General features: G+C 41.5%; 3 protein-coding genes across 4 annotated transcripts; all 3 read right to left on the reverse strand.

Annotated features, from left to right (window-relative positions):
- Nucleotides 1-5746: 5746 nt before the first annotated feature.
- LOC311499212 (alpha-1-antitrypsin homolog) lies at nucleotides 5747-7927 on the reverse strand. The gene is made up of 4 exons (XM_084560105.1): nucleotides 7267-7927; nucleotides 6820-7090; nucleotides 6513-6660; nucleotides 5747-6360 (listed from the first exon to the last, which is right to left on the reverse strand). The coding sequence occupies exons 1-4, from the start codon at nucleotides 7904-7906 to the stop codon at nucleotides 6169-6171; spliced, it is 1251 nt and encodes a 416-aa protein (XP_084416231.1). The 5' UTR covers nucleotides 7907-7927; the 3' UTR covers nucleotides 5747-6168.
- Nucleotides 7928-9826: 1899 nt separating this feature from the next.
- On the reverse strand, nucleotides 9827-14282 carry LOC311499851 (uncharacterized protein; the record flags this gene model as incomplete). Its single annotated transcript, XM_084560989.1, has 4 exons — nucleotides 9827-10208; nucleotides 10372-10516; nucleotides 12985-13252; nucleotides 13403-14282. The coding sequence occupies 4 exons, from the start codon at nucleotides 14280-14282 to the stop codon at nucleotides 10020-10022; spliced, it is 1482 nt and encodes a 493-aa protein (XP_084417115.1). The 3' UTR covers nucleotides 9827-10019.
- Nucleotides 14283-14315: 33 nt separating this feature from the next.
- Nucleotides 14316-21897, reverse strand: clmnb (calmin b). Of its 2 annotated transcripts, XM_084560039.1 has the most exons (10): nucleotides 21771-21897; nucleotides 21036-21097; nucleotides 20856-20951; nucleotides 19848-19931; nucleotides 19654-19746; nucleotides 19309-19541; nucleotides 18964-19157; nucleotides 18579-18661; nucleotides 16615-18095; nucleotides 14316-15467 (listed from the first exon to the last, which is right to left on the reverse strand). In XM_084560039.1, the coding sequence occupies exons 1-10, from the start codon at nucleotides 21844-21846 to the stop codon at nucleotides 15341-15343; spliced, it is 2529 nt and encodes an 842-aa protein (XP_084416165.1). In that variant the 5' UTR covers nucleotides 21847-21897; the 3' UTR covers nucleotides 14316-15340. The 2 variants fall into 2 exon arrangements, with proteins under 2 accessions (XP_084416165.1, XP_084416164.1); XM_084560038.1 differs by having other exon boundaries at nucleotides 20856-21097.
- Nucleotides 21898-22674: the final 777 nt, after the last annotated feature.

Here is a 22674-nt window from a genome sequence, read left to right on the forward strand (position 1 = left end):
AGTAAGTAAAAAAACAACAAATAGAAGATGTTTTTGCTTGAAATAAGCAAAAAAATCTGCCGATGGAGCTAGTGAAAATCAGCTTGTCAAGATTTCTTGAAATAAGATGTGATATTTAGGACTTTTGAGATAAAAGTGATCTTGAAATTAGCTAGGAAAACTTATTTTGAGCTATATTTTAGTGTATTTAACTCATTTTAAGTTCTAAAATAGTGACATTGTCCTAGATTTCAGACCATCACCAACATGAAATAGGATTAGGAAATGAATATTAAAGCATTTTAGGATAAAATATGTCTTGAAGTTAGCTGGAAATACTCATATTATGCATTTTTTTACTCATATTAAGAAGTGCTTTTGTATCATAAGACACAATTCATCTCAATTCAAGTGCATTTAACTTACAGTAAGCTCTACAATAGTACTATTGTTCTAGATTTAAGACAACCACCTACTTCAATGAAAACAAGTCTTGCATTAAACAAACAAATGTTTTATTTTCTCTGCATAAGAAAGAACATGCATTTTTAGCTCTGAAATGCAGGAGTAAACAGTTCTTACAATCGAGTGCAGTTAGTCAGTTACACTGAGACTTCACAGCATGTAGTGTACAACTGGAGCAGTCATGTTTTGGCTCACAGTATGTATGGGACTGTAATAAAATAATAATAATTTAAAAAAATAAATAAATAAACATAGCATAACATGCCATATATGTGTAACTAGGGTTGGGTATCGTTTGAATTTGAACGATTCCGATTCCGATTCCTTGTTTCGATTCCGGTTCCTAACGATTCTCGATTCCGATTCTTTTAAGAGGCAGGGTCAAAAAAAGTTTAGGATATTTTAAATGAGCTAGCTAGCCAACGGTCTTTCTGAAGGAAAGACCGTTGGCTCCATCAATTTTAATTCTATGAACTTTTTCCTTTTTATGAACTTTAGCCTACTATGAATTTCTCACAGGGCTGTTTTCAACTACAACATAAATATCAAATCTATGAACTTAAATATTATGAACCTATGAACTATAAATATTATAAATTATGAATATATTTTCACAGGGGTACACTTTCCTTGCAAGCTTTATTTTTGAAAATCTCATGAAAATCTCATGAAAACACATTTGCACATGAGTGCAAACGGAGTAGGCTCAGCACATCGCGGAGTCGTGGAGTCATCAGCCTGGCTAACGTTCGCAATCTCAGGTCGTAAATTGTCTATGAAAAAAATATGTGGGCTAATTTGTTAGCTGCCTCAATGTTGGCGCAAGACATATTATTTAATGTATATGTATTGTTTTACTCACCAGATTCGGACTGCAGTGTAGTCACTGCGGTGCCAGGCTGGGGGTCGGAGCCAGAGCCAGAGGAAGAGGCAGCGGAGGACGGTCGGCGCAGCGCGTCAAAGACGGGGCACACATTTATTTCTGCTCCATGAATTCGGAGGTGCTTTATCATGTTCGACGTGCACCCTCCTATGCACGAACCAATCTTGTCGCAAATGTTGCATTTTGCCGAGATTTCGTTCTGTTTATAAAAGTGAAGCCACACTTTCGACCTCCGCTATCCACGTTCGACCATAGACATTCGGTTAAGCCAACACTTCCGGTGGACGCTTCTTCGTTGGTGTTCAGCGGTTTCTTCTTCCGGTCGGCGGACTGGGAATCGAAACTAGGAATCGAAAATTAAACTTTTGAACGATTCCGGGAAAATCGCAAAGCTAGTCCCGGTTCCAATCGTTTCTCGATACTCGATACCCAAGCCTGTGTGTAACACATGGATTACAGTCAGACATGATCATCTGCGTCTGTCCCCTCAATACACTTACAAAGTGCTTATTGCAACATCCAAGTTAGGGGTCTTGGGCTAACATTAACATGACTATCTGACCAATGTGTCTCTCAATACATTAACAAAATTCTTATTATTGCTACCTTAACATTGGGCTACATTTGCTAAATTACGAATACGTATATTTGCCAACAAAAGCTTTCCAGTCAGCCATGCTCTTCTTGAAAGATGGTGTGAGGTCTCGCTCATGGATTGTGTACAAGAGGACCTCTGTTTGTATGACAGAAAGCAGAGTAGCTACACACCTGGGGTAAGTAAAATGTAGAGCATAATAGTAGACCATAAGGTATAAAACACCCTCTGTAACCTTGTCTTTTGGGAGCGTAGTTATCGGCACATCTCCTAAAGCCAGGAGGCAGTTGGACGAACTCACGATAAGGACTGGACAGGAGAGAGGGCGTTTCTTCAAGTAGTCATTGGGGTCTTCTTTTTCCTTAAACACATAACATGGACATCTTTCCATTAGGATAAAGCACTTTTGTTTAAATGATCAATTCCATATTTTTCAAACTTAGCCCTTCAGAAGTCAATCAAATAACCTTCTAAAGCAAAATTTGGATGAAAGGTGCAGTACATATTAAGTTACAGCTGAAGTTGCTACTTTTAACGTTCCTCAATGCATTTCCTGAACAGCCAAACTGCATGAAACTAGTAAAAGTTGTCATTTCATTCAAAACAGCTTGCTAGCGCCAACTAGTTTAGTGCATTAACTATAGATATAGAAATAACATACCTCAGTAGACTATGCATCACCATATCAAAGTGGTGAATTAAACATTGTAGATGCAGATACAGAATGTATAAAGCAATCAGTCATAACTCTCTTAATTCTGAAGTGATTTTAATTAAAATATATAGAATGTATATAGCAATCTACAATTTTGGAGAAACTCATAAAAGCAAAAATTCTAAATAATTTACACTTTAAGTTGTGGCTATTCAGAAGGTTAATGTTTTAGTATAGAATCTGAGTAGATCCACCCCAGTAACCGGATTTAGTTGAAACAAGTAACCAGTATCAATTTATCCAATGTATTCATGGGTTTCACCAGGTCCCTTTCCACAGGTGTTTAAAATCAAGCACCTGGATTATTAATGTAGACTGCATGGTGCTTGATTAAAACACCTGTGGAAAGGGACCTGATGAAACCCATGAATAATCAACCCAATTTCATTGAAATCAGTTCAGAATTAATAGTTACGACCGATTTTATAGTTAGGACTGCAAGCCTCAATACACATCGTATTTGTTTAACCTTAGCTGATTTTAACCTCTCTGGTGAATCAGATTTAATTGCCAAATATGTTTTCACCTACAAGGAATTTGTCTTGGTATTACTGGTGCATAATAATATGATGTAAAAATAAGATAATAACTACGTTAAAAATGTGTATTTGACTACATTACCTCTTAAAATCGATACAGTGACGTCTCAAGTCCATCCATGCTGTTAGCGGTTTTAGCTAGCAAGTTAGCTCAGCTAACGTTAGCTCGTGCTCGGCTGCAACAGTGTACACAACAAATATATATTGAAACATGGATAATATTTACGTATGTGACTAAAAAACATGAGATACTCGATACAACTTACCTGCAATGAAATACGAATTCAAAACGTCTGGGACGAGGTGGCTTTATTGCGTGCCTAACGTTCCCTCCAGTGAGCCGTACTACGCATGCTCTTCTTTGTGTTTGGTACTGCGCATGTCTCTCAACAGATACGATAAACAAGTGAGATGTCTCACTCCTTAAAAAAAAATAGATGAATGTATTACGCTCACTTAGATTCTGAATAAATCACATCGTTTTTTAGATATGGAAAGTGCCATCTTGTTTTCGTTTAATCTTTAATGAGGGCTGCACCTGCAGTAACGTAAAATAGCGGGACAGCCTGCCCACTGCTGAACCATAGGCTACCATTACCAAAACAGGGGTTTATGTCAGTAATTAATTTTTTTAAATCAATTAAAAACAACTAGTTTCTGAATATATGAGGGGGAAAAAATCTACATAGTAAATTCTTCAGTGTATTGTTTTGAATGCCAGCCTCTCTCTATAAATGAGTGGAATGATCATTATTTAGCTTATGAGGTAGTTCCCTACCTAGCTCAAGCCAATGTTTGGCTGAAAAACTTGTTGATTATACGCCATACTACTATTTGAACTTCAATAATAGCAAGTACATTCCACTGAAGTATGATATCACAGACATCAATGAATATTACTCCCTTAATACAAATACTTGAGTCTGTTTGGAGAAGAAATGAATGTTTTTAACCACAAATATTAAGACTTCAGGACAGTGTAATCTGCCACTATTTATTTAGGGAAAAGGTTGATGTGCTGCTTTTCTTTCAAGTTTAACTTGATTTTCTGGGGAGCATTTCATTAAACTTTTCCTTTTTCTCCTCCCACTATTGAACCATTTAGATAAGACCAGTGTGTATGAGATACTTTATTAAGTAACTGATTTATTCATGTATGTATTGTATTCATGTATGAATGAGGTTTCAGTATATTATCATTATGGTATTGTGATATGATCTGAATAATGTTCAGATAGACTGCCTGTTAAATATCATTTGAGAAATGACATTCACTTTTTACAGTTTTAAGTCATACGTAACAGTTTATTTAGCCTTTCAAATGTGGAGATGTTTATGTAACTGTACATAACTGTGAAGGTTCTCAGTCATCCAAGTCATGGTATATCCAAAAAAGGTTCAAAAAAGGCAACTGGACTTGTAGAGTTTTTTGAGAAGACGTTTCACCACTCACCAGTAGCTTCTTCAGTTCTAGGGGACTGGTGGGAAGTTTGAGGTTTAAATAGGAACTCTTCCTGAAACTTGCTTGTTATGTTAACAATCAGAAACCGGTGCAGCTAATTTCCATTAACGATTGGATGTACATTAAAAAATCCTCTTTGTATTTGCCTCTGGTAATATGTGCATCATTGTATTTTATTCCATTTCGTTGGAGTTTTATTTTGGTTAAAGGAACATTCTGGGAATCCCTAGTCTTGTGATCACCATGAGGCAAACAGCAGAGACTCCAGAAAGTCACGATGAGTTAAGGCTTAAGGCTTTACAATAAACAAGATGTATTTTCTTAAATCAAGTAAGTCTAATTCCTGAAACAAGATGATTTATCTTTAGCAAATAACACAGCAGCTTAAAAACTTCGGCAAAAGTCAAAAAAGCTTGTTCCATATGACATATGACTCAAAACAAGATGTTTTCAAGACTTTTTCACTTAACAAGATATTCAAGATGTATTGTCTTAAAACAAGTTCCTATATCTTGCTGAAATGGTACTTGTTAGGCAATTGTGTCTTATATTAAGTGTAATGAGATATTTTGACTAGAAATGAGACAAATATACTTGGTAAGATTTAGATTTTTTTTTTCCAGTGTGCGATTGGTCTGAGACATATTTCCTCATCCATGCCGCTCAGTGACCGATAAGCACAGAAAATTTACCCCACTTTAGCTTTGGTCGCTTCAGTGTCATTTTGTTTTTGTGTTGTAGTGATTTTGGTATTTGTGGTTCAACATTTATTAGCTTCAGCTCCGACAACATCTGACCATTTGCAGAAACATGTTATTATTGTGTGTGAATACTGAAGAGAAAAAGTACATGTCCCCACAAAAGTTCACACCAGACCAATGACCCTGTCTCTGCTGCCTCCCCCATTAATAGATATTGTCGCACATTGGACTAATGACCAAGAATTCACGTAAAATACTATTTTGTTTTATTCTTTCTGCAGTCTATGAAGACTTTTGCCCTGTTCTCATGCAAACCATAAGTGCCTTACCTACTCAAAAGTAGGTACTAATTGGTGTTTTCTCTCAATAATTAAGCATTAGTCTGTACCATAAATAATACAGTATAGCCCTTAGTCAAGATGATTGGGTTTGTTTAATCAAAACTAAACTGAAACATTAAACAACATAAAATGCCACTTAGTCATTACAAATCTTTATTCCACTTTAAGTTGAAACAGCAAAAATACAGAAACAAGTTGGCTTTATGTCTTATTGATGTTCCAGAACATTTATCGGTCAGTTGGATCCATTCTATATCAATATATTTAGACATGTACAAATGGAAGCCAGGTTCAGATGAAGTGAAAGACAGATGAACTCACTTGTGTCACTTGACGATTGATCTGTTGTCTTCATTTCCCTGGTGCTCTTAATATCAGGGTCACAAGTCTACAGCATTTTCAGATGCTGAGGTGAAAATGAGCTAATGTCCGGAAACTACTACGACCTACTGCGTTGTGAAAATGTATCACACGTTCCCCAGGTATCTTTACATGGCTGTGGGGTTGTTGATCTTTCCCATGAAGAGGATGCTCTTTGTCGAGTGCTCCACGATGAAGACCATGAAGGGTCTATTGAGTGTTATAGTTTCAGGCATACTCATGGGCATGACCTCGATGGTGGTGGCAGCTGCTGCCTCTGTTCCTGTTTCATCCACACTCAGCACAGCCTGGTGAGACACCTGTGGAGGAACCAGGAGATAGTGTCAACTTTGATTCAGAGCACATCCTGAAAACTGTACATACAAACCAGATGGTCCTTGCAACATCTACTCAGTGTATCTGTGATATTCTGTTGAGTAATGGTCGGGAAACAGACTTAAAATTTTCCTACCTTTGACACTTTGAGCTTGATCTCCTCAGACATGCCAGAAAAATCAGCATCGTTTTCAAAAGCATCTTTTATTCCCATTTCTTTAAGTGTGTCATCCAGGGAAGCATCAGCTGAGATGGAAAATTTCGGCATGTAAAGATTCACGTTACTGCGGAACAAAGAACATCACTGGTGTCAGCATCACATACGGCACAAAAGGCTTGTTTGTGCATGAATTGTGCCGATTTTGAAGATAAGAGTCCAACATGCCAAGACATTCCACTGTACAAACATGTGGCTAATAACGCCAAAGAATTTCCTCTCTTACCTCCTGAAGAACGAGTCATGCCAGTGCCTGAGGTGGTCCTTGCTGATGAGGCCCTCCACCTCCTTCATCTTGCCTTCATCAGGCAGGACGATCATCATTGAGGTATTGCCCTTGTAGGGCAGCATGATGACAGAGGTGTGGTTCTCGCTGTCCTGATAGAAGTCGTATCGCCCTGTCCTCTTCATCATGTCCACCTGAACTTTGGTGGCATCATCCACATGGAAGTCTGCCTTATGTGTCATATTAGCATCGAAGGGTTTCTCCCACTGTCCTATATGAGAAGACAGAGGAGGAAGATGCCTTCAGACTGCTGCATGTCACATATTTGCAGGATGATCTGTTCTCTAACAATGCAAATAAGATGATAAAATGCACATGTACAGATGCAGTGTGTTCACAACCATCTAACTATCTGCGAGTATTCTTGTTTTTAAGAATGTGTCCTACCTCTGAAGTAGACATAGTTGATCAGCACCATGGCCATTGCAGGGTCCAAGTCCTTCACCATGTCTTTGATCGTGCCTTTTGTTTTAGTGGAAATGAGTCTGTTGATCTCAGCTGCAGCCTCATCAGGTTTGGCAAAGTCGACATTGAAGATCTCACCGGAGTAAAAGTGCTTGATATCATCCAGGAACTTCTCCAGAGGACTGAAACCAGTGCGCACCGCAACAGCGTTGCCAACATCCAGCTGCTGGCTCTCCTGGCTGCGTCCAAGCATTTGGAAAAGATGCTCGTAGGCTTCATTGACCTTAGTCTGGTTGAAGGTGTCGTAGCCCAAGCTGGAGTACAGCTGGCTGTGGGTGTCACCACGGGCCCCGGTAGACAGCATGGACAGTGCGGTGGAGATGCCCAGCGGAGAGAAGAAGATGTTCTTTCCAGCAGCAACTTTGGCATTCAGACTTTTGTAGAGGCCAAAGGCAAAGTCGGCATTGGGATCTGACAGCATGTGGCAGCTCATATGGCCCTCATCGCTGTGTCCAGACTGGCGGTGGTGGTGGTGGTGGTGGTGGTGGTCGTGGTGGTGGTCTGCCCAGGCTACAGCCAGCAGCAGTGCTGTCAGTGCACAACTAGCAAAGATACCACGCATCTTTAGAGCCTGTTGAGGGAAATACAAGTCAGTTAAGAATAGATTTAGTAGAATGGTAGGGTTAATACAGATCGTACGGTTATGCATCTCAACAACTTTGCACTTCTCAGTTATTACAACAATTTTCTTCCAAAGCTATGTTTTCTTTTTCTTTCTTTTTTTTTTTTTTTTTTTTTTTTTTTACAAATACAATATGTTTTCCAAAAACTAAGACTATTTCAATAAAGTAATGCACTTACCGTTAATGTCCTCTATGCTGCAGACAGTTTGTCAGAAGCGTCCCCTTTATATATAGGAGCTCCAAGAGTCAGCTGACATGCTGGTCAAAAATTAACCAAGACCAGTCCCTCTGCTTTTTCATGTGCTAAGAGATATCGAACTGGACTATCTTCACTGATGCAACACATCCCACACTGCATGACATGGGTAAAGAACCACGGATGACATAATAACCTGTTCAAAAAATGCGTGGAAATATATTGCAACACACATTTTCATGTTTAGAGGAGATCCTTCAAGGAATGAGTCGCAAGGGACTGTCCTTTCAGTACACACAGAAACTCAAATGCGCTCTCTCAGTCTCTACCCTCAGTGCTTTCACATGAAATCCTTTCTGAAAAGAACAGACACAGACATTGATAGATTCCACGTTGACAGTTATTCTTAATCACATAGCTGTTAATCACTATTATTGGGTCAGTGAACTCAAGGTCTGTCCACTGAACTCGGTAGCACTGTTGAAGTGGAGATAAAGCCCCTGAAAAGCTGGCCCCCTATCTTAGGTACTCAGGTTTGATCAGATGTGGCCAAACAGCCCACCAACTGTCATCAGATTGTGACTCAAGTGCTGTTAAAGCCAAGCAGAGTGCAGGAGTATGTGGCATCACATCTTCTCCCTTTCTTTGCAGTCACAAAAATTTAGGTCAGGTTTCCACTCCTATAATATGTTACTTTTGATTAAATGTGGTCGTAATGTGATGTGTTTAAGTCTGCATTTCACAAACCGTAAGTAGTTTGGCTTGTTGTCCTGCAGAGTGCTCTCAAAAATCCTCAGCTTGAGCCGCAGCATGTCCTATTGATCTACTAGTAAACTAAGTTAATAAATAATAGAGGACAGTAGAGCGAAACCCCAGTGAAGCATTCGGGAAGCATAGCATGGAAGCATTTTGTCATCCATTGTAGAAGGCTGAGATGCAATAATCCTTGAAATGTGGGAATAATTGCACACGGTTCCTGACAATCTGTCCTGGAAGCCAGTCATAGATGGAGATGGACTCGGTCATATGTTCAACAGATAGTTGTGTAAGGGCTTGAGAAAAGAGCTTAAAAATGAAGTTCAAACCTCGACTGCTGTCTCACCTCCACACATGTGGACAGCTTGTCAGATCCACCTCTGGGGACCCCACACTCTCACAAATGGCTCGCAAAACTGGGATTCCGATGAGTCACCAGGACCCCTCCTGATTAATAGGCTGACATTTCTGTTAGTTGTGATGGATCTGCTGTCCTATTCATCAAACCATCCTCTATCCATCATCTCCTCAATGAGCTAAATATCACCGCGATGTCTCCACAAGGGTATGTGACTGAGGTAAAAATGAGCTAAAGTCCCAGAGCATCTAAACCCCACTACAGAGCGAAAACCGTTTCATGAGCTTTTTCTCTCGAACAAGCCCAGAGATGCTTTTGCAAAGCAATTTCCAATAATTGCATAAGATGATAAAGAGATGTTACAGGAGGAAATTGGGTTTCAGAGAGAAAAAAATATATATATATATATTTATGTGACAAAAAGAGAAAATGCTTTTGTAATGGAAGAAAAGTGTTTTATGTTTTTGCAAGAATAACAGAGGTTCAGTAAGGGGGATAAATTTCTGCCGTTTAAATGTCTTTTCATCATTTTATGAAAATGAAGAAATAAACTATAAATCACCCTGTAATGTTTGAAAAACAAAAGCGCACTCTTATACTTCTGTGAAACTGCTGCAAATGCATTATTTTTGTTCTGCACAATTTATATGCTATACTACTGGGATAAATTCCAGCCAAAGTTGGCACGTTCTGTGGATGAGCGTGGCAACAGAAAAAGAAAAGGATGAGTTTGATGTTCACTCTAGACATCTGTGGGATCAATAATTCTCCCGATGAAGAGCACGAGCCCTGTGAGATCATCATAGATTAGAAGCATGAATGGCCTGTCGAAGGTTATTCTTGGGGGGACAGAGAAGTCCAGCATGATGCCGGGTCTCCCCCCGTCTTCGGGCTTGGTCTCTTCCACCTCCAGCATAACCTCATGGTGTGCCTAATCACACAGAAACAGGAGCAGTGAGAGAACAGAGAAAGGATTTAGGGAGTGGCTGTTCAGTGGAAATGAAGGAAAATAATTTTTTTTTTTAAATTCCACAGCACGTGTTCATGGCTGATAATTGAATTGCATTCCAAGACAGTTTTGATTCTCGCTTAACCTTGATGAATTTGAGCATCTTCTCCGATGTTCCGGAGAAGTCGGCTGAGTGGGAGAAAACGGTCGAGACTCCAGCCTTCCTCAGGAGGCTCTCTAAATTGTAAGATTTCCTCAGCCGAAACTTGGGGAAACGGATTTCTGCCCGCCTGTGAAAACAACAATCAATGTGTTAATGGATTTGCTCTAAGCTGTCTTGTTACAACTTGTGGGACCCGTACTGCAGGCTTCCAGTCACTGATGTATAGAGAGCGGTAATTATTGCTGATTTAGAATCTACTCAGCATCATTCATCACGTTACAACCGAGAGCAGGCGACTGCAGGGGTCCAGAGAGCATGTGACATAGTTCAATATACTGTAGACTCTGGAATAAGCAAACACACTAGATAAGGTTTGAACATGATAAAAGCAGAGTGATGCTAACCTTTAGGTTAACATGCTCATTGTCAAACCACCATGAATGGTTCATCACTAAACTGTTGTTAAGCATTTAAAAATATTTTTATTATTTGAGGACTATCTCGAATAAATGGGAAACAATGTGGATAAAATATTTAAAGTTGGATTCCATGCGGCGAGCCCCGGTGTACGCAGGTGACCTATCAGGCCACTGTAAAGAAAATATTTAGATGGAGTTAATTGTATTCGGATGGACGAGACTCATAAATCTGGGCATTACAAGGTTTGCTTTCAGTGCCCACCCCTTCAGTGCATTTTGCAAACAGTGGCAGAGGAAGTTCTCTGATCCTAATCGCCTTGCAAGCCCACGCCTGAACACAGTTGAATGGAAATTTCATCACAGCAGTGGGAAAAGGGGCTGGCTCGTAACCTCCCAACAGAAACAGAGAACAAAATGTGCCAAGTTGCTGGGTTTTCTGGATTCCCTCCCAAGCAAGTGGCTGAAAAAGTTTTTCAAATGGTCCTTTGAGGCTGGCCCCAAAGACAAGTCAATTTCAACAGACCTCCATGTTTAAAATTCCTACGTTTACAGAAGAACTGTTTCCAGGCTGGTACGAAAAAAAAATGGTTTCTCCTCATTCCTGAAAACTGTAAATTTTATATAACTCTGCTTTTTGAATTATATCATGAAGAAGTGTGCTTTGAGTGCAGGGTGGGTGCCAATGGGAGTCAATTTCACTGGGAGCGGGAGTCAGTTTCACTGTTGGCAACGTGGTAGGGACGGGATAGAGCAAATAATCAACGGGAGCGGGACGGAGCCGAAGATTAAATTAAAAAATGATGCATGTATAGCCCAAGTGTAGCCTAAATTTCCGAGGCAACCTCAGTGATTTGACCGCGATTAACCAAACATGCTACAGGGGGGCAACAGAGTCTGATAACTTTAGACAACAACATAGGGAGCGGGACGGGATTTGGGAGTCTTTCTCTCGGGATTTTGCGGGACGGGGGGGCTGGACAGGGGGGTGCTGGCACAATCACGTGATCAGGATATGATGGGAGTATTTTTGTGGGCTCGGCATGGGATGGGAGCGACAATTGATTCCCGCGTCACCCTCTAATGGGTGCCTTTACAGGTTGCTAGCTGTCTGCATTGGCATCAGCAGCCGCCTGACACAGTTTTTAGCCGGGACCTAGGTGGCACATTAAGTAGATATGTGTCCACTCACCTTGCCATAGAGCATTGCACAGAAATAAGCAAAGCATCTTCAGCTGTACCCCTGCTGTCTCCCAGCATCAAGCTGGTATTATAACCAACGGTCAGAGGTGTCTTCACCTTACATCTATTTTTACCTTATTGAGTATCCAGTGGAATATTTCACTATTCAGCCCGGGTCAGTAAGTATTATGCTTTCTAGCAATAGCACTTTGCTGTGACAAAAGATGTAGCTACGATACAGCCTGTTCGTTAGCCTGCTCAGCTGAGAATGAGCCCCAACTACTAACCAATGTACAAAGAACCTGGGTCCAACTACAGGTTGGAGGAGGCTCATCAGAAAACAACGCTAAAACAAAGGCAAGGTGAGACCAGATGATGTCGGTTTAGCTTTGTTCTTGGATATTCCATGACCTGGATGACTGAGAATCTTCGCAGACATCAATAATGTCAATAATTCTATTCCAACTATCCAATGACAGGGGCTCATCGGCAATCAGCTTTTCTGAATTCTGGATTCCCCTAAACAGAGATGACCCTACCCTAGATGACATGTGGCGGGTCTAATCTGATACTATACTGTAAAATTACAGTTAGAAGTTAAAGTCCTGCATTGAACATTTAAGGCAAAGTACTTGTTATAAGTAAGTATTAAGTATTCAATGCAAGAAAGTGGCATCTGATATGTATATTGGGTAGTTTAATCTAGCTAGCAAAGCTTGACTGCAACATAACTCAAGCTGTTACATAAATGTAGTGAAGTGTAAGTATAAACTGGTAGTACTTGTGTTTTCAAGCCTTTCTTCTGCATTCACTTCAAGCAGTTCAAACAGGGATGCAAAATGGCACATTTTGAGTCACTTCATAAAACTGAAATGACTCTGTTGTGCCACCCGATCCATGGCAGACTTCAAGTAGCCAAGAAAGCGTGCCAGCAAGAAGGTAGCTCGACATAGTTTGTATTTCGTTCTTGCTCAACAATTTGGATTCCCCCACCTACCCCGGCTTTAGGTTGCTGAGCCAGAAGCTCATGCGGCTGTCTGAGAGGCAGTCCTCCAGCGGCTGCAGCTCAGCTTTGGGAAGCAGGAGGAGTGAGGCCAGGCGTTCCGAATGGGCCAGCCGCACCACCGTGGCTGAGCAGTTGGTGTCGTACAGCATCATCACTTCAGATGAGTCATCCTTGAACATCATGGCAACTTCCGTGTTGGCCGTAGCATTCAGCTGGAAGCTCCGCAGCACTGTGTGGCGACGCTCAAAGGGCAGAAGACCTGAATTACATGACATTGATAAAGGGAATGCATAAATGAAAAATGGCAAACCTAAATTTGAACTTGATGTTTTTGAATGTTCTATTTTGGAAAGAAATACATTTAAAATTTAAAATCATTAATTTTATTACTTGCACACCAAGAAGATACCTTTGAAATATACGTAATTGTTGACTATAAGTTTGCCAGAGGTTTGCAAGTCTTTTAACGTCTCAGAACTGATGTTGAGGGCAGGGGGTTCAGTGAGCTGAGGCTTGGCCTGGAAAAAACTCTCATAGTCAAGTGAGGGTTTTCCATCAGCATTCAGGCTGCTCCACACTCTTAAGTGACCAACATAATCGCCATCCTTAGTCCCTGTCCTACCCTCTGCGTCATCACTTCTGTCCCCAGCATTCTCTTCTCCTTTGCCCACCCCTGCTGTGGCCCCACCAATCCCAGCATCTGTCCCGACTCCAGCCTCAGACAGTGCCTTCTGGACCCCACCTCTGCCCCCGCCCTCCAGAAGAGTGAGGCTACGCAGCAGATCTGTGAGAGCAGCTATGGTGACCTCCACGCTCTGCTCTGTAGAGTTGGCTGCCACCCCCAGGGCCTCCAGGGCCTGGCTCCGACTCTCGGACCCAGAGACTTGGCACAGTAGAGCCAGAGCTGACGCCAGGCCCAAGGGTGAGAACAAGATGTTGTGCTGCTGCTGCTGCTGCTGCTGCTGCTGCTGCCGCTGCCGCTGGGTACTGGGCTCAGCAGTGGTCCTGGTGGCCAGGTCACGATACGGTTCAAAGGCCAACGCTGTGTTAAGGGCTGATATGTTGAGCTGTTGCTGATTGACCTCTCTTTCCCTTCGCACATGCCTGCTGAAGAGTTTTTCAGGCTTTGGAACAGCTGACCTATACACTGAGGAACACGTTGACAATGCCAGCAGTGTAACAAATGTAAAACTATGCACAACAGACATCATCGCTTCTTCTCTCGCCTTCCTGGCTTGATTGTGCAGAGACCGGCCAAACTCCTGCTTTGGGGAAAGTGTTGTTCTCATGGCTCAGTGCGGGGGTGGTGGCGATGTTGAAAGAATATTGATCTCCGGGGCTGAGCTTTTGACCCTTGGGTTGAGCTCTAAACAAACAACGGCAGCCTGTTTTTAGTTTCTTAGAATTAATATGTGTTTGGTGGACAGGGAGGACAGGGCACACTCATTCTCCCCTTTAATACACATTCTGGTCAACACGGATTTTGAACGCTTATGCAACTTATGCACGCTTTTCTTTTGGTCCAGCTTCACTGTGTACACACTGTATTATTCCAGCGGGCCCGATACAAAAGTCCAATCTGTATAAGCTTCCTAGAAATACAGTATCTACAAGCCTGAATCTATCTTATGGGATGGACCACATGTATGCAGATGAAGCAGTCGGCCTATTGTTTATTGCACATTCACAAAAATGTCATGGAAAATGCATGCTCTAATCACATGCTGCACCTATCACTCAGTGTTAGAGATGAAAACAATGAAAAGGTATACATTCTAGGCCACAAGTGAGAGTGTGTGAAATGTCAAAGTGCTCAATAAATATTATCAGCTTCATCTCAGCATGTTAGTATGGCTTCTAATTAAACAGCAGGTCACATGGGATTCTCAGGCGGCAACAGAATGCAGTATAGTTGGTCTGTCGCGTGAAACAGCCGCTGCTGTGAAGCTGCGATGCCACCATGTGGCTGATTATCAAGTAAAATGGAAAGGAGTATTTGTGCCAGGAAAATCTATTATATAAACAGATTGTTTTTTTGAAATACATTCAGCGAAAACAGCCCAAAAGCCATGTCGGATAATGTATGTAGTGTAAGACCAAGAAGCAGAAAATCTGTGTAATAATGGGGATTACAGAATTGCGTGTTTATCTGAAGCTATAGCCCAAGTTATTACAAATTGTATCTGCTGGCAGCAAGAAGCAAACATAATCATTTAATGTTGCCTTGAGGGAAATTTAGTGACACAGTTAAAGAGTCAGCCCAGCTCCAAGTGTTCCCTGTTTGGCTCATTAGTGAAAACGGGGCTAATAAGCATATCTTAATAAGAAGGGTGTGCTGCAGGGGGGCTCAGAGGTTCATCTGAGGTAGGATGAGGCAGCAGTAGAGCAGGATCCACAGGACCAAGAGCATTTCCAGCTCTAATGGAGTTAAGTCACAAGAGGCTGCTAAAGAATGAAGGATGAATCCTTCCCCACTGTTGAAAAGGAGATAAAGAGGATTGTTAGTCGGACACTTCACATTTATATCATTTAAAAGTTACAATTAAAGCAGCAAAACAAGACACGCACAAACATGTAATTGTGTGCAAATTTTGTATAAATGAACTGATGGTACACCAAAGCCCCTCTCACACATTGTCCCGTCACAGTTGAGGTTGAGGCAGTTGAAGTCATAGATACATAAACAAAAGAATAAGGAACGATCCTAAACCGTCTGTGCCGTCAAATGAGACGGTGTTGAACATGTTCATGTTCAGTGAATTTAACAACTGAAATATCTTTAAATGAATTGATACTGAATCAACCCAGCCCTAAGTGGATATATTGTAATTTAGCCATGTATAGTTTTTGTTCATATTCCCAAAGGCCTTATTGTTTCATTAACCGGTCATTGGCTTTCTATATGGGGATCTAGTCTAGATAACGACAGTTGCCGAGCAGCGGTGTTGTTACGAGTTGGGGATGATGTTACTAATTGAATGTCAAGCATTTTGTATACACAATCTGCTCAGTTAAATAGCTTATTTGTAACTTAGAGTTATTTCAAAGGGTCAAGGCGTATATTATTAACTATTATAGTTATTTACATACGTCTTTTATTGTGTGTCTAGATTAGGGGGAAAGAACTCACTTTAGGACTAGAACAACCACCTAATTGGAACTGAATTACCAATGTGTATGTTCAGGCTAACTCCTTTCTGCTCTGTATATGGTTCAGACAAGTTTTCACTCCAGAAACGCCAGCCAAACTTGCATTAGATAGCATTTTAGATTTTAACGTAAAATGTCCTTAACCCTTGTGCTACCCTCTTGCATGCTCTCTATCTGTCTGTTCATTCACTTGGGGTCCCAGAGACCCCAAAGGTATAGCACGAGGGTTAAAAGTGAAGCACACAGTTTTTTAAAATCATTACTGTTATCAGTGCCACAGATTTTTTTTCTCGAAATGTTGTGTTTGCACAGATATTTTCCATATTTCTTTGTCATAATTACAGACAGACATAATTCTGTCTGTCTGTCTGTCGTCAGTGTAAAGTGTATAACTTGCAGTATTGGAAAATTGACAAGCACTGCAGTTCAGGGGCTTAGCTAACAGTCAGTTGTATTTGTACAGATAACTACCTGGATGACTGAGAGGTTGCACTGCAGGCAGGAATCCAACTCTGGTCATCATCATGGATGTGTTCACCTCCATCGGTGTCATGTTTTTTGGTTGTTTCACCAGGACGGTCTACTATTGTTGTCAGATCTTTGTGTTTCCTGGTCACCAGTTCCCTGTTCTTCTCATCTAGTGTTTTAAAAGACTTAGACTCTACGTCAGCAGTGTCGTCCATCTTCTCTTTATCGTGACCATTCTTGGTTAAATGCCGTTTTGCGACATTGTCCTGCCGACCATTTTCTTCTTCTGTGGCAATTCTAGCTGCACTGATCCTTTCAACTGCCGTTTTTCCATTTATTCCTGCCTTACAACTCTCTGTCACACTTTTTAGATTTCCCCTCTCTTCTTCCTTTACATTAATTTCTTTCCTTAAATCCTGCCCTTCCTCAAATCTTCTCTGATCTTCCTGTGCTCTCCTCTGCTCGCTCCAGTTTTCACAAAGCTTTTTTTCTCTTCCTTCCCCAACACTGTTTTGCCAACTAGCCACTTCAACAGTCTTTGCATCATTTTCTCTTGCGTCATATTCATCCGTCCTAACGTTTTCTGACGTCTTCTCCCTCTCTTCCTCACAATAACCACCATTTTCATTATTGTGTCTTCTAACTACCATCTGCTCTTCAAATTCCTCTTTGCATCCACTTCCAAGTAGCTCGAAGGGATCTCTATTGTGTGTCATCTCTCTGGTGCTACTTTCATTCTTATTCAAATCAAACTCACTGTGAATCACTGCCTGAGCCCCGACTTTTGATTCTTGATCAAAATTTGAATTTGATGCAAGGTAGCCCTCCTTGTGTCCACATCCATCGCCAATAAACATCTCAGATGCTTCCAGATGTTTGGACTCTTCATTCATTTCCTCTGCTGTTTCCTCTTCAACCTTTGGCACATTGTTTTTAAACTGATTGTATGTTTGAAAAACCTCTTTATTCAGATCTAGGATGTAGCTGTAGGCATCCTCCTCATCTGAGTCCAGCGCTGACAAGGTATAGATTCCTTCCTCAGAACTTATGGAAAAGTGACTTTCATCCACCCTTTGGTTGCTGTAGCTCCGATCTAAACCCTTTTCCATCCACGATCGGATCTCCTTGCTTACTACACCGGTGTCCAGTGGACTGGGCGGCTGTAAAACACTTCGACACCTGCCTTTCTTTTTGTTGAACACAGAGGTGGCATCATTGCCCATATGTTGATGAGTACTGCTTTGGTTAGTGTTGCTGGAAGAAAGGTTGGAGGTGACCACTCCGTTTGTGGGTAGCAAAGTTGCACTGGGGCTCCCTGAAGATCTCCTGGACCACCGTTTCCACAGCAACTGCTCACTGCTCTTTCCCAAGCTTTTAAGCAAAGCTTGGGCTTGTGGGTCATCAGCAAGGGTCTCTCCAAACCTGACAGACTCAAGTGTTCCAAAACTGTGAATATGAGGAACGTCAATGTCTGTTGTGTGGCCCTGTAATAGAAGACATATTAATGATGATTACATAAAGAAAGAAATTGCTTTAGTTCACAGTTTTGGCAATATATTTATCAAATGTCTTGGGTGGATGTAGAGGTCCACTATTCATGTCTGTTACTTTTTGCTTACAAAGCAATTTGCATCATTTGCTTTGAAAATCAATGTTTACTTACTTACTCTAATACTACGTTTGTACTAAGAGCAACAGTGAGAATAAGTGACAAAATGGCCCAGCGTGGCGAGATACATTGTCACCAAGTGTTGCTCATGTCTTTTTGTGAGTTTTTAGGTGGATGAAAAGGTTTTGATCCCAGGTAGCAAGGCAGGCTAGCTGCTTCCCTCTGTTTCCAGTTGTTATGCTAAGCTAAGCTAACTGGCTGCCGGTGGTAGCTTCATATGCCAGCCAGATTGGCATCAGTATTCTTATCTAACTCTCAGCACAAATGTATTCTTCAAAATGTTAAATGGCCCACAAACCTCATCTACGCCTGAAATATGTCCCAGGAACATTGACACGTAGGTTATGATGGACTGCTCATCTGGCGAGGCACATATCACATCTGTGGGAGGAATGACAAACATTTTCACTTTTTAACAGGGACACTGTTGCTACGGAGACGATCCTGCGAGGACCAGACTGAGCTTTTATGTGACATGGAAGTACAATTAAAAATACATTGCTAACGCCCCGCAGTGGGACTTGTGTTTCTGATTTATTTCCACCATTTTTTTAGTAGGTGGTGTCATTACACCACAATAAGCTTCTAACAGCGAGGTAAATGATGCCTTATAGAAAGACATTCGTCTCTGTGGAGGAAACTAAATGAATTTAAGGCACTCACTCCATTACAAAAGCTCTTACCTTCAGGCTCCAGCAGAGGTGGTACATGCAAACTCTGATGGGCTATTATGAAGGCCTGCTGGATGTTTTCTTTTGGCTCTCTGGACAAACTTGCCCTCAGGTCAACCAAGTCTGGGTTTATGGACTTTATCATAGCAAGGAATGCCAGACCACTCCTCCAGCCCTTCCCAAAGTCAGTCACATCCACCCCGTAACTGCATATTTAAAATAACAGACATACATACATAACCTCAACAGAGCAAACGGACACATTTTTATTTCAGTTATTAGGGCTGTAGAGGTGTATACTTTGGTTCAGGGTGACTAAAGTGAAGGTGTGAGCAACTGGATCTTTTTCAGACTCACTTAGATGTGCATCTTTGAACCCACTGCAGGAGTGTGTTGATTTCTTTCCCGTGGTACTTTGGCTCCCTGGAAGCCTTTCTGCCTTTGCTTGGCAGAGTTGCAGTGTTGCAGGAGTAGCTGTCAGGGTCATCTGACTGGGGTGAGAGGTCATCGGAGGAAGGATAACTGCTCACTGATAAGGAAGAGAGGCTAGAAGACAATTGCCTCTGGAGGCCTCTGGTTAAGTCCTTTACCTGTAGTGGAGTAAAACAGAGGTGTGTATGTGAGGTCAGTGACAATGACTAACGTCTAGACGAGAAGTGTGAAACTACATTACAGCACAGGTGGTTGATGGGGGAAAACTACCTGGAAATGAAGGACGATGTTCCAGACAAGGTTAAGCACAACAGAAGGGGTGCCATCAGCAATACCGGAGGCATCGATGCCAAACAGTTTCACCTGGAGGACAGCAGGGAGGCGGCATCAATCTAGTTAGATTGGAAAGCAACAGTAATATCTGTTCTAAAACTGTCACCGTGTTTACAAGCAAACACACTCACATGTCGATCGTCCAGGAAGGCTAGGGCCTTGGAAATGTTGTTCAGCCTGAATATGCGATGAGAAGACGACCTGAACCTGTAAAGCTAACGGTAGAGATTACAGGATGAGGGGAGTAGATAAACATTTTGAAATACATTTATCTTGAATGTTAGAATGGCAAGAAGGTTCCGGGTTTGAATCCAGGTCGACTGGGGCCTTTCTGTGTGGTGTGATCACATTGTCTGCTCCTATTTTAATTAATGGCCGCCAACTGGTTTTGCTGATTTTTCTTAGTTGTGTCTTGTTGCAGTATGTTAGTGTTCCTAATAACATAATTTAAAGCAGAATTAGAAACCACTTGCCTAGGGTTTCATTTGCGAGCAGCCTACTATAACTTTCACGCTGTGTTATTTTGGTTCCTTGCCAAAATAAACCTAATAAGGTTCACTGCCTCAAACTGAAAGTAGCAAATTAAAGAAGTAGAAAATACACGACACAATCAGGACCTTTCTCTAAAAATTAACTCTAATTGTTTCTTTTTGGGGTGGTGAGGTGGTTAGCAGTGAAGACATGCTCGTTAGGTTCATTGATTCTAAAGTGGCCGTAGCTGTGCATGTGAGTGTGAATGGTTGTCTGTCTCTCTGTGTTAGCCTTGTGATAGACTGGAGACCGGTCTAGGGTGTACCCCGCCTCTCGCCCAATGACAGCTGGGATAGGTTCCAGCCCCCCGCGACCCTCCAGAGGACAAGCGTTTACAGAAGATGAATGAATGAACTTCAGATGTGGATTTTCTTTGTTTAGAGTGAGGACAAGCTAACTGTTTCCTAAGCTAACTGGCTATAGAGTTATGGTTAGGCACAAGAGTGGCATCAATCATATTTTGAATAGGTTACATGATCCAGTGGGCTCCCACATAAAGCGAACGATCTCAGCTGAAACAGGGAGGAGATGAATTAAATAAACTGAGACATCTGTAATATATTCTCTTTTCCTTGGCGGCGCCACATTTGTCCCCTCATGATTCTTACCAGTTTGCACCCGGACAGCTCCTCCAGCAGGGCCATGAGTATCCTGCCATCCTGAATGTCTGCGAACAGGTCGTGCACTTCAAGTGGAGGATCACACTGGTGATACAGACACAGGGCCGTTATTGTCGGATTTATTTGTGAGCAGTACACGCAGTGAGGCCGTATTGATTTGTGCCTTACTCTCTTCAGAAACACATTCATCCACCTGGTGAAGGTCCTCTTCTGCACCGCTTTCCTCTCATCTGGGGGGAAAAAAACAGGACCATGGCCTTGTCAAAGTAATAGATATATATATATTTTACTTGCTTTAACTGTTTAGCACAAGATGCATTTTGTGCTGAATATGAGAAGCATTACGGGATTAAGATGGATTTAGTGGCATCTAGCAGTGGCTGCAGTTAGACACCCCTCTTTTACCCCTTGCTCGCGAAACGTGTAGCAAAAATCACAGGGGGGTAAAACCACAAAAAAGGTTTTAGTCCCTCTCTAGTTCCACCTTTTGCAGAAACATGGCAGCATGATCTGTAACCTGTAAATATGACAGCCTCCCTACAAGCTAACAAGAACACCAAAACTAAATAGTTACATGATAATAAACTAAAATATCTTCAATTTCTGCTATTACAGTCTAAATCCTATGCAATGGATTCATGGAAGAACATGGGAAACCATCTGTATAGGTAAATCAGACGTTGCTTAATTCTGGATATCAGGCATTCAAACTTCTAATCTTTTTTTTTTCACTGCTGAAAAGCATTTTACAAGAAAACTATCTATAAATAAAAACGACAAACCCATCAAAGAATTCAAAACTACCTGGAAAATGACTTGTGTAGACAGTTAAAGAAGTAAAAGAGCTACGTGTTTTATTAGTTTTATGACTATACACAGCAGTATCCCAGCATTAGACTGTACCTTGGAGCTGCACATATTGATCACTGATCTGTCCCGTTGGTTTCCTCTGTGAATCCCAGTTGTCCTGCATTCTCATTCAGCCTCAGACGCTCTGCTTCATGATCTACTCCGGAGATAACAATTCCAGACGTTAGCAATTAGAAGTGAAACTCTGAGGTTTCCTTATAGAGCAAGGATGAAGAAAATGCAAAGACAGGCAGCACGTCCTGCCTGGACACGCTGGAGCTCCTCGCCGAGCGCCACTCCCCTGGGCCATGAGACAACTCGGCTTGAACCCCATTGGCGGACAGTTCATAAAATCCTGTGTGCGAAGGCGGTCACGTAACTTGCTGGGAGCCTTTTGGATACTGTTAATATGAAGGAATCAGCTGGGATTACGGTGTTAGGTTACAGGCTGTGAAGTTGCCCTTCATAGGTCAGTAAAAAGAAACTGTCTCTGCTTCTTTGATGTAAATATTGAAATTATTTCTCAGTTTGTCAGGCTCGGATGAAAGGGATGAGCAGAGTGGGTACCCAAGGCTTGGACTTAAGTTTTAATATTTGATCTTGAGAAAAGCTAGGTTTTACCTTCAGAAGTATTTAGACATGGCATAGTCAAAACTTTTAACTGTGGATTGTAAATGAATCAGATATTCTCATTTTAGACTTGATACCCATCTAGGACCAAGCACTACCACCTCTTGTCAGCATTTAAAACAGGGCAGGGCACATCTTGAATTAATAGAAGATAAATAATTAAGCATATTTTCCTCAAGAAGAGCACTTAAAGACCAACTTTAAAGTATGTGTACTTTACTACGTACACTTTCTTTTACTTTACACATTTACTTCCATTCTTTCTAACAGCGTGGGTTTGTAGTTACAATTTCGGCACATTGCTGCTGTCTGCCGTTTAGTTCTGGGT

Source organism: Chelon labrosus (assembly GCF_963514085.1).
Source record: "Chelon labrosus genome assembly, chromosome: 14".
In the NCBI taxonomy this organism is placed as follows: domain Eukaryota; kingdom Metazoa; phylum Chordata; class Actinopteri; order Mugiliformes; family Mugilidae; genus Chelon; species Chelon labrosus.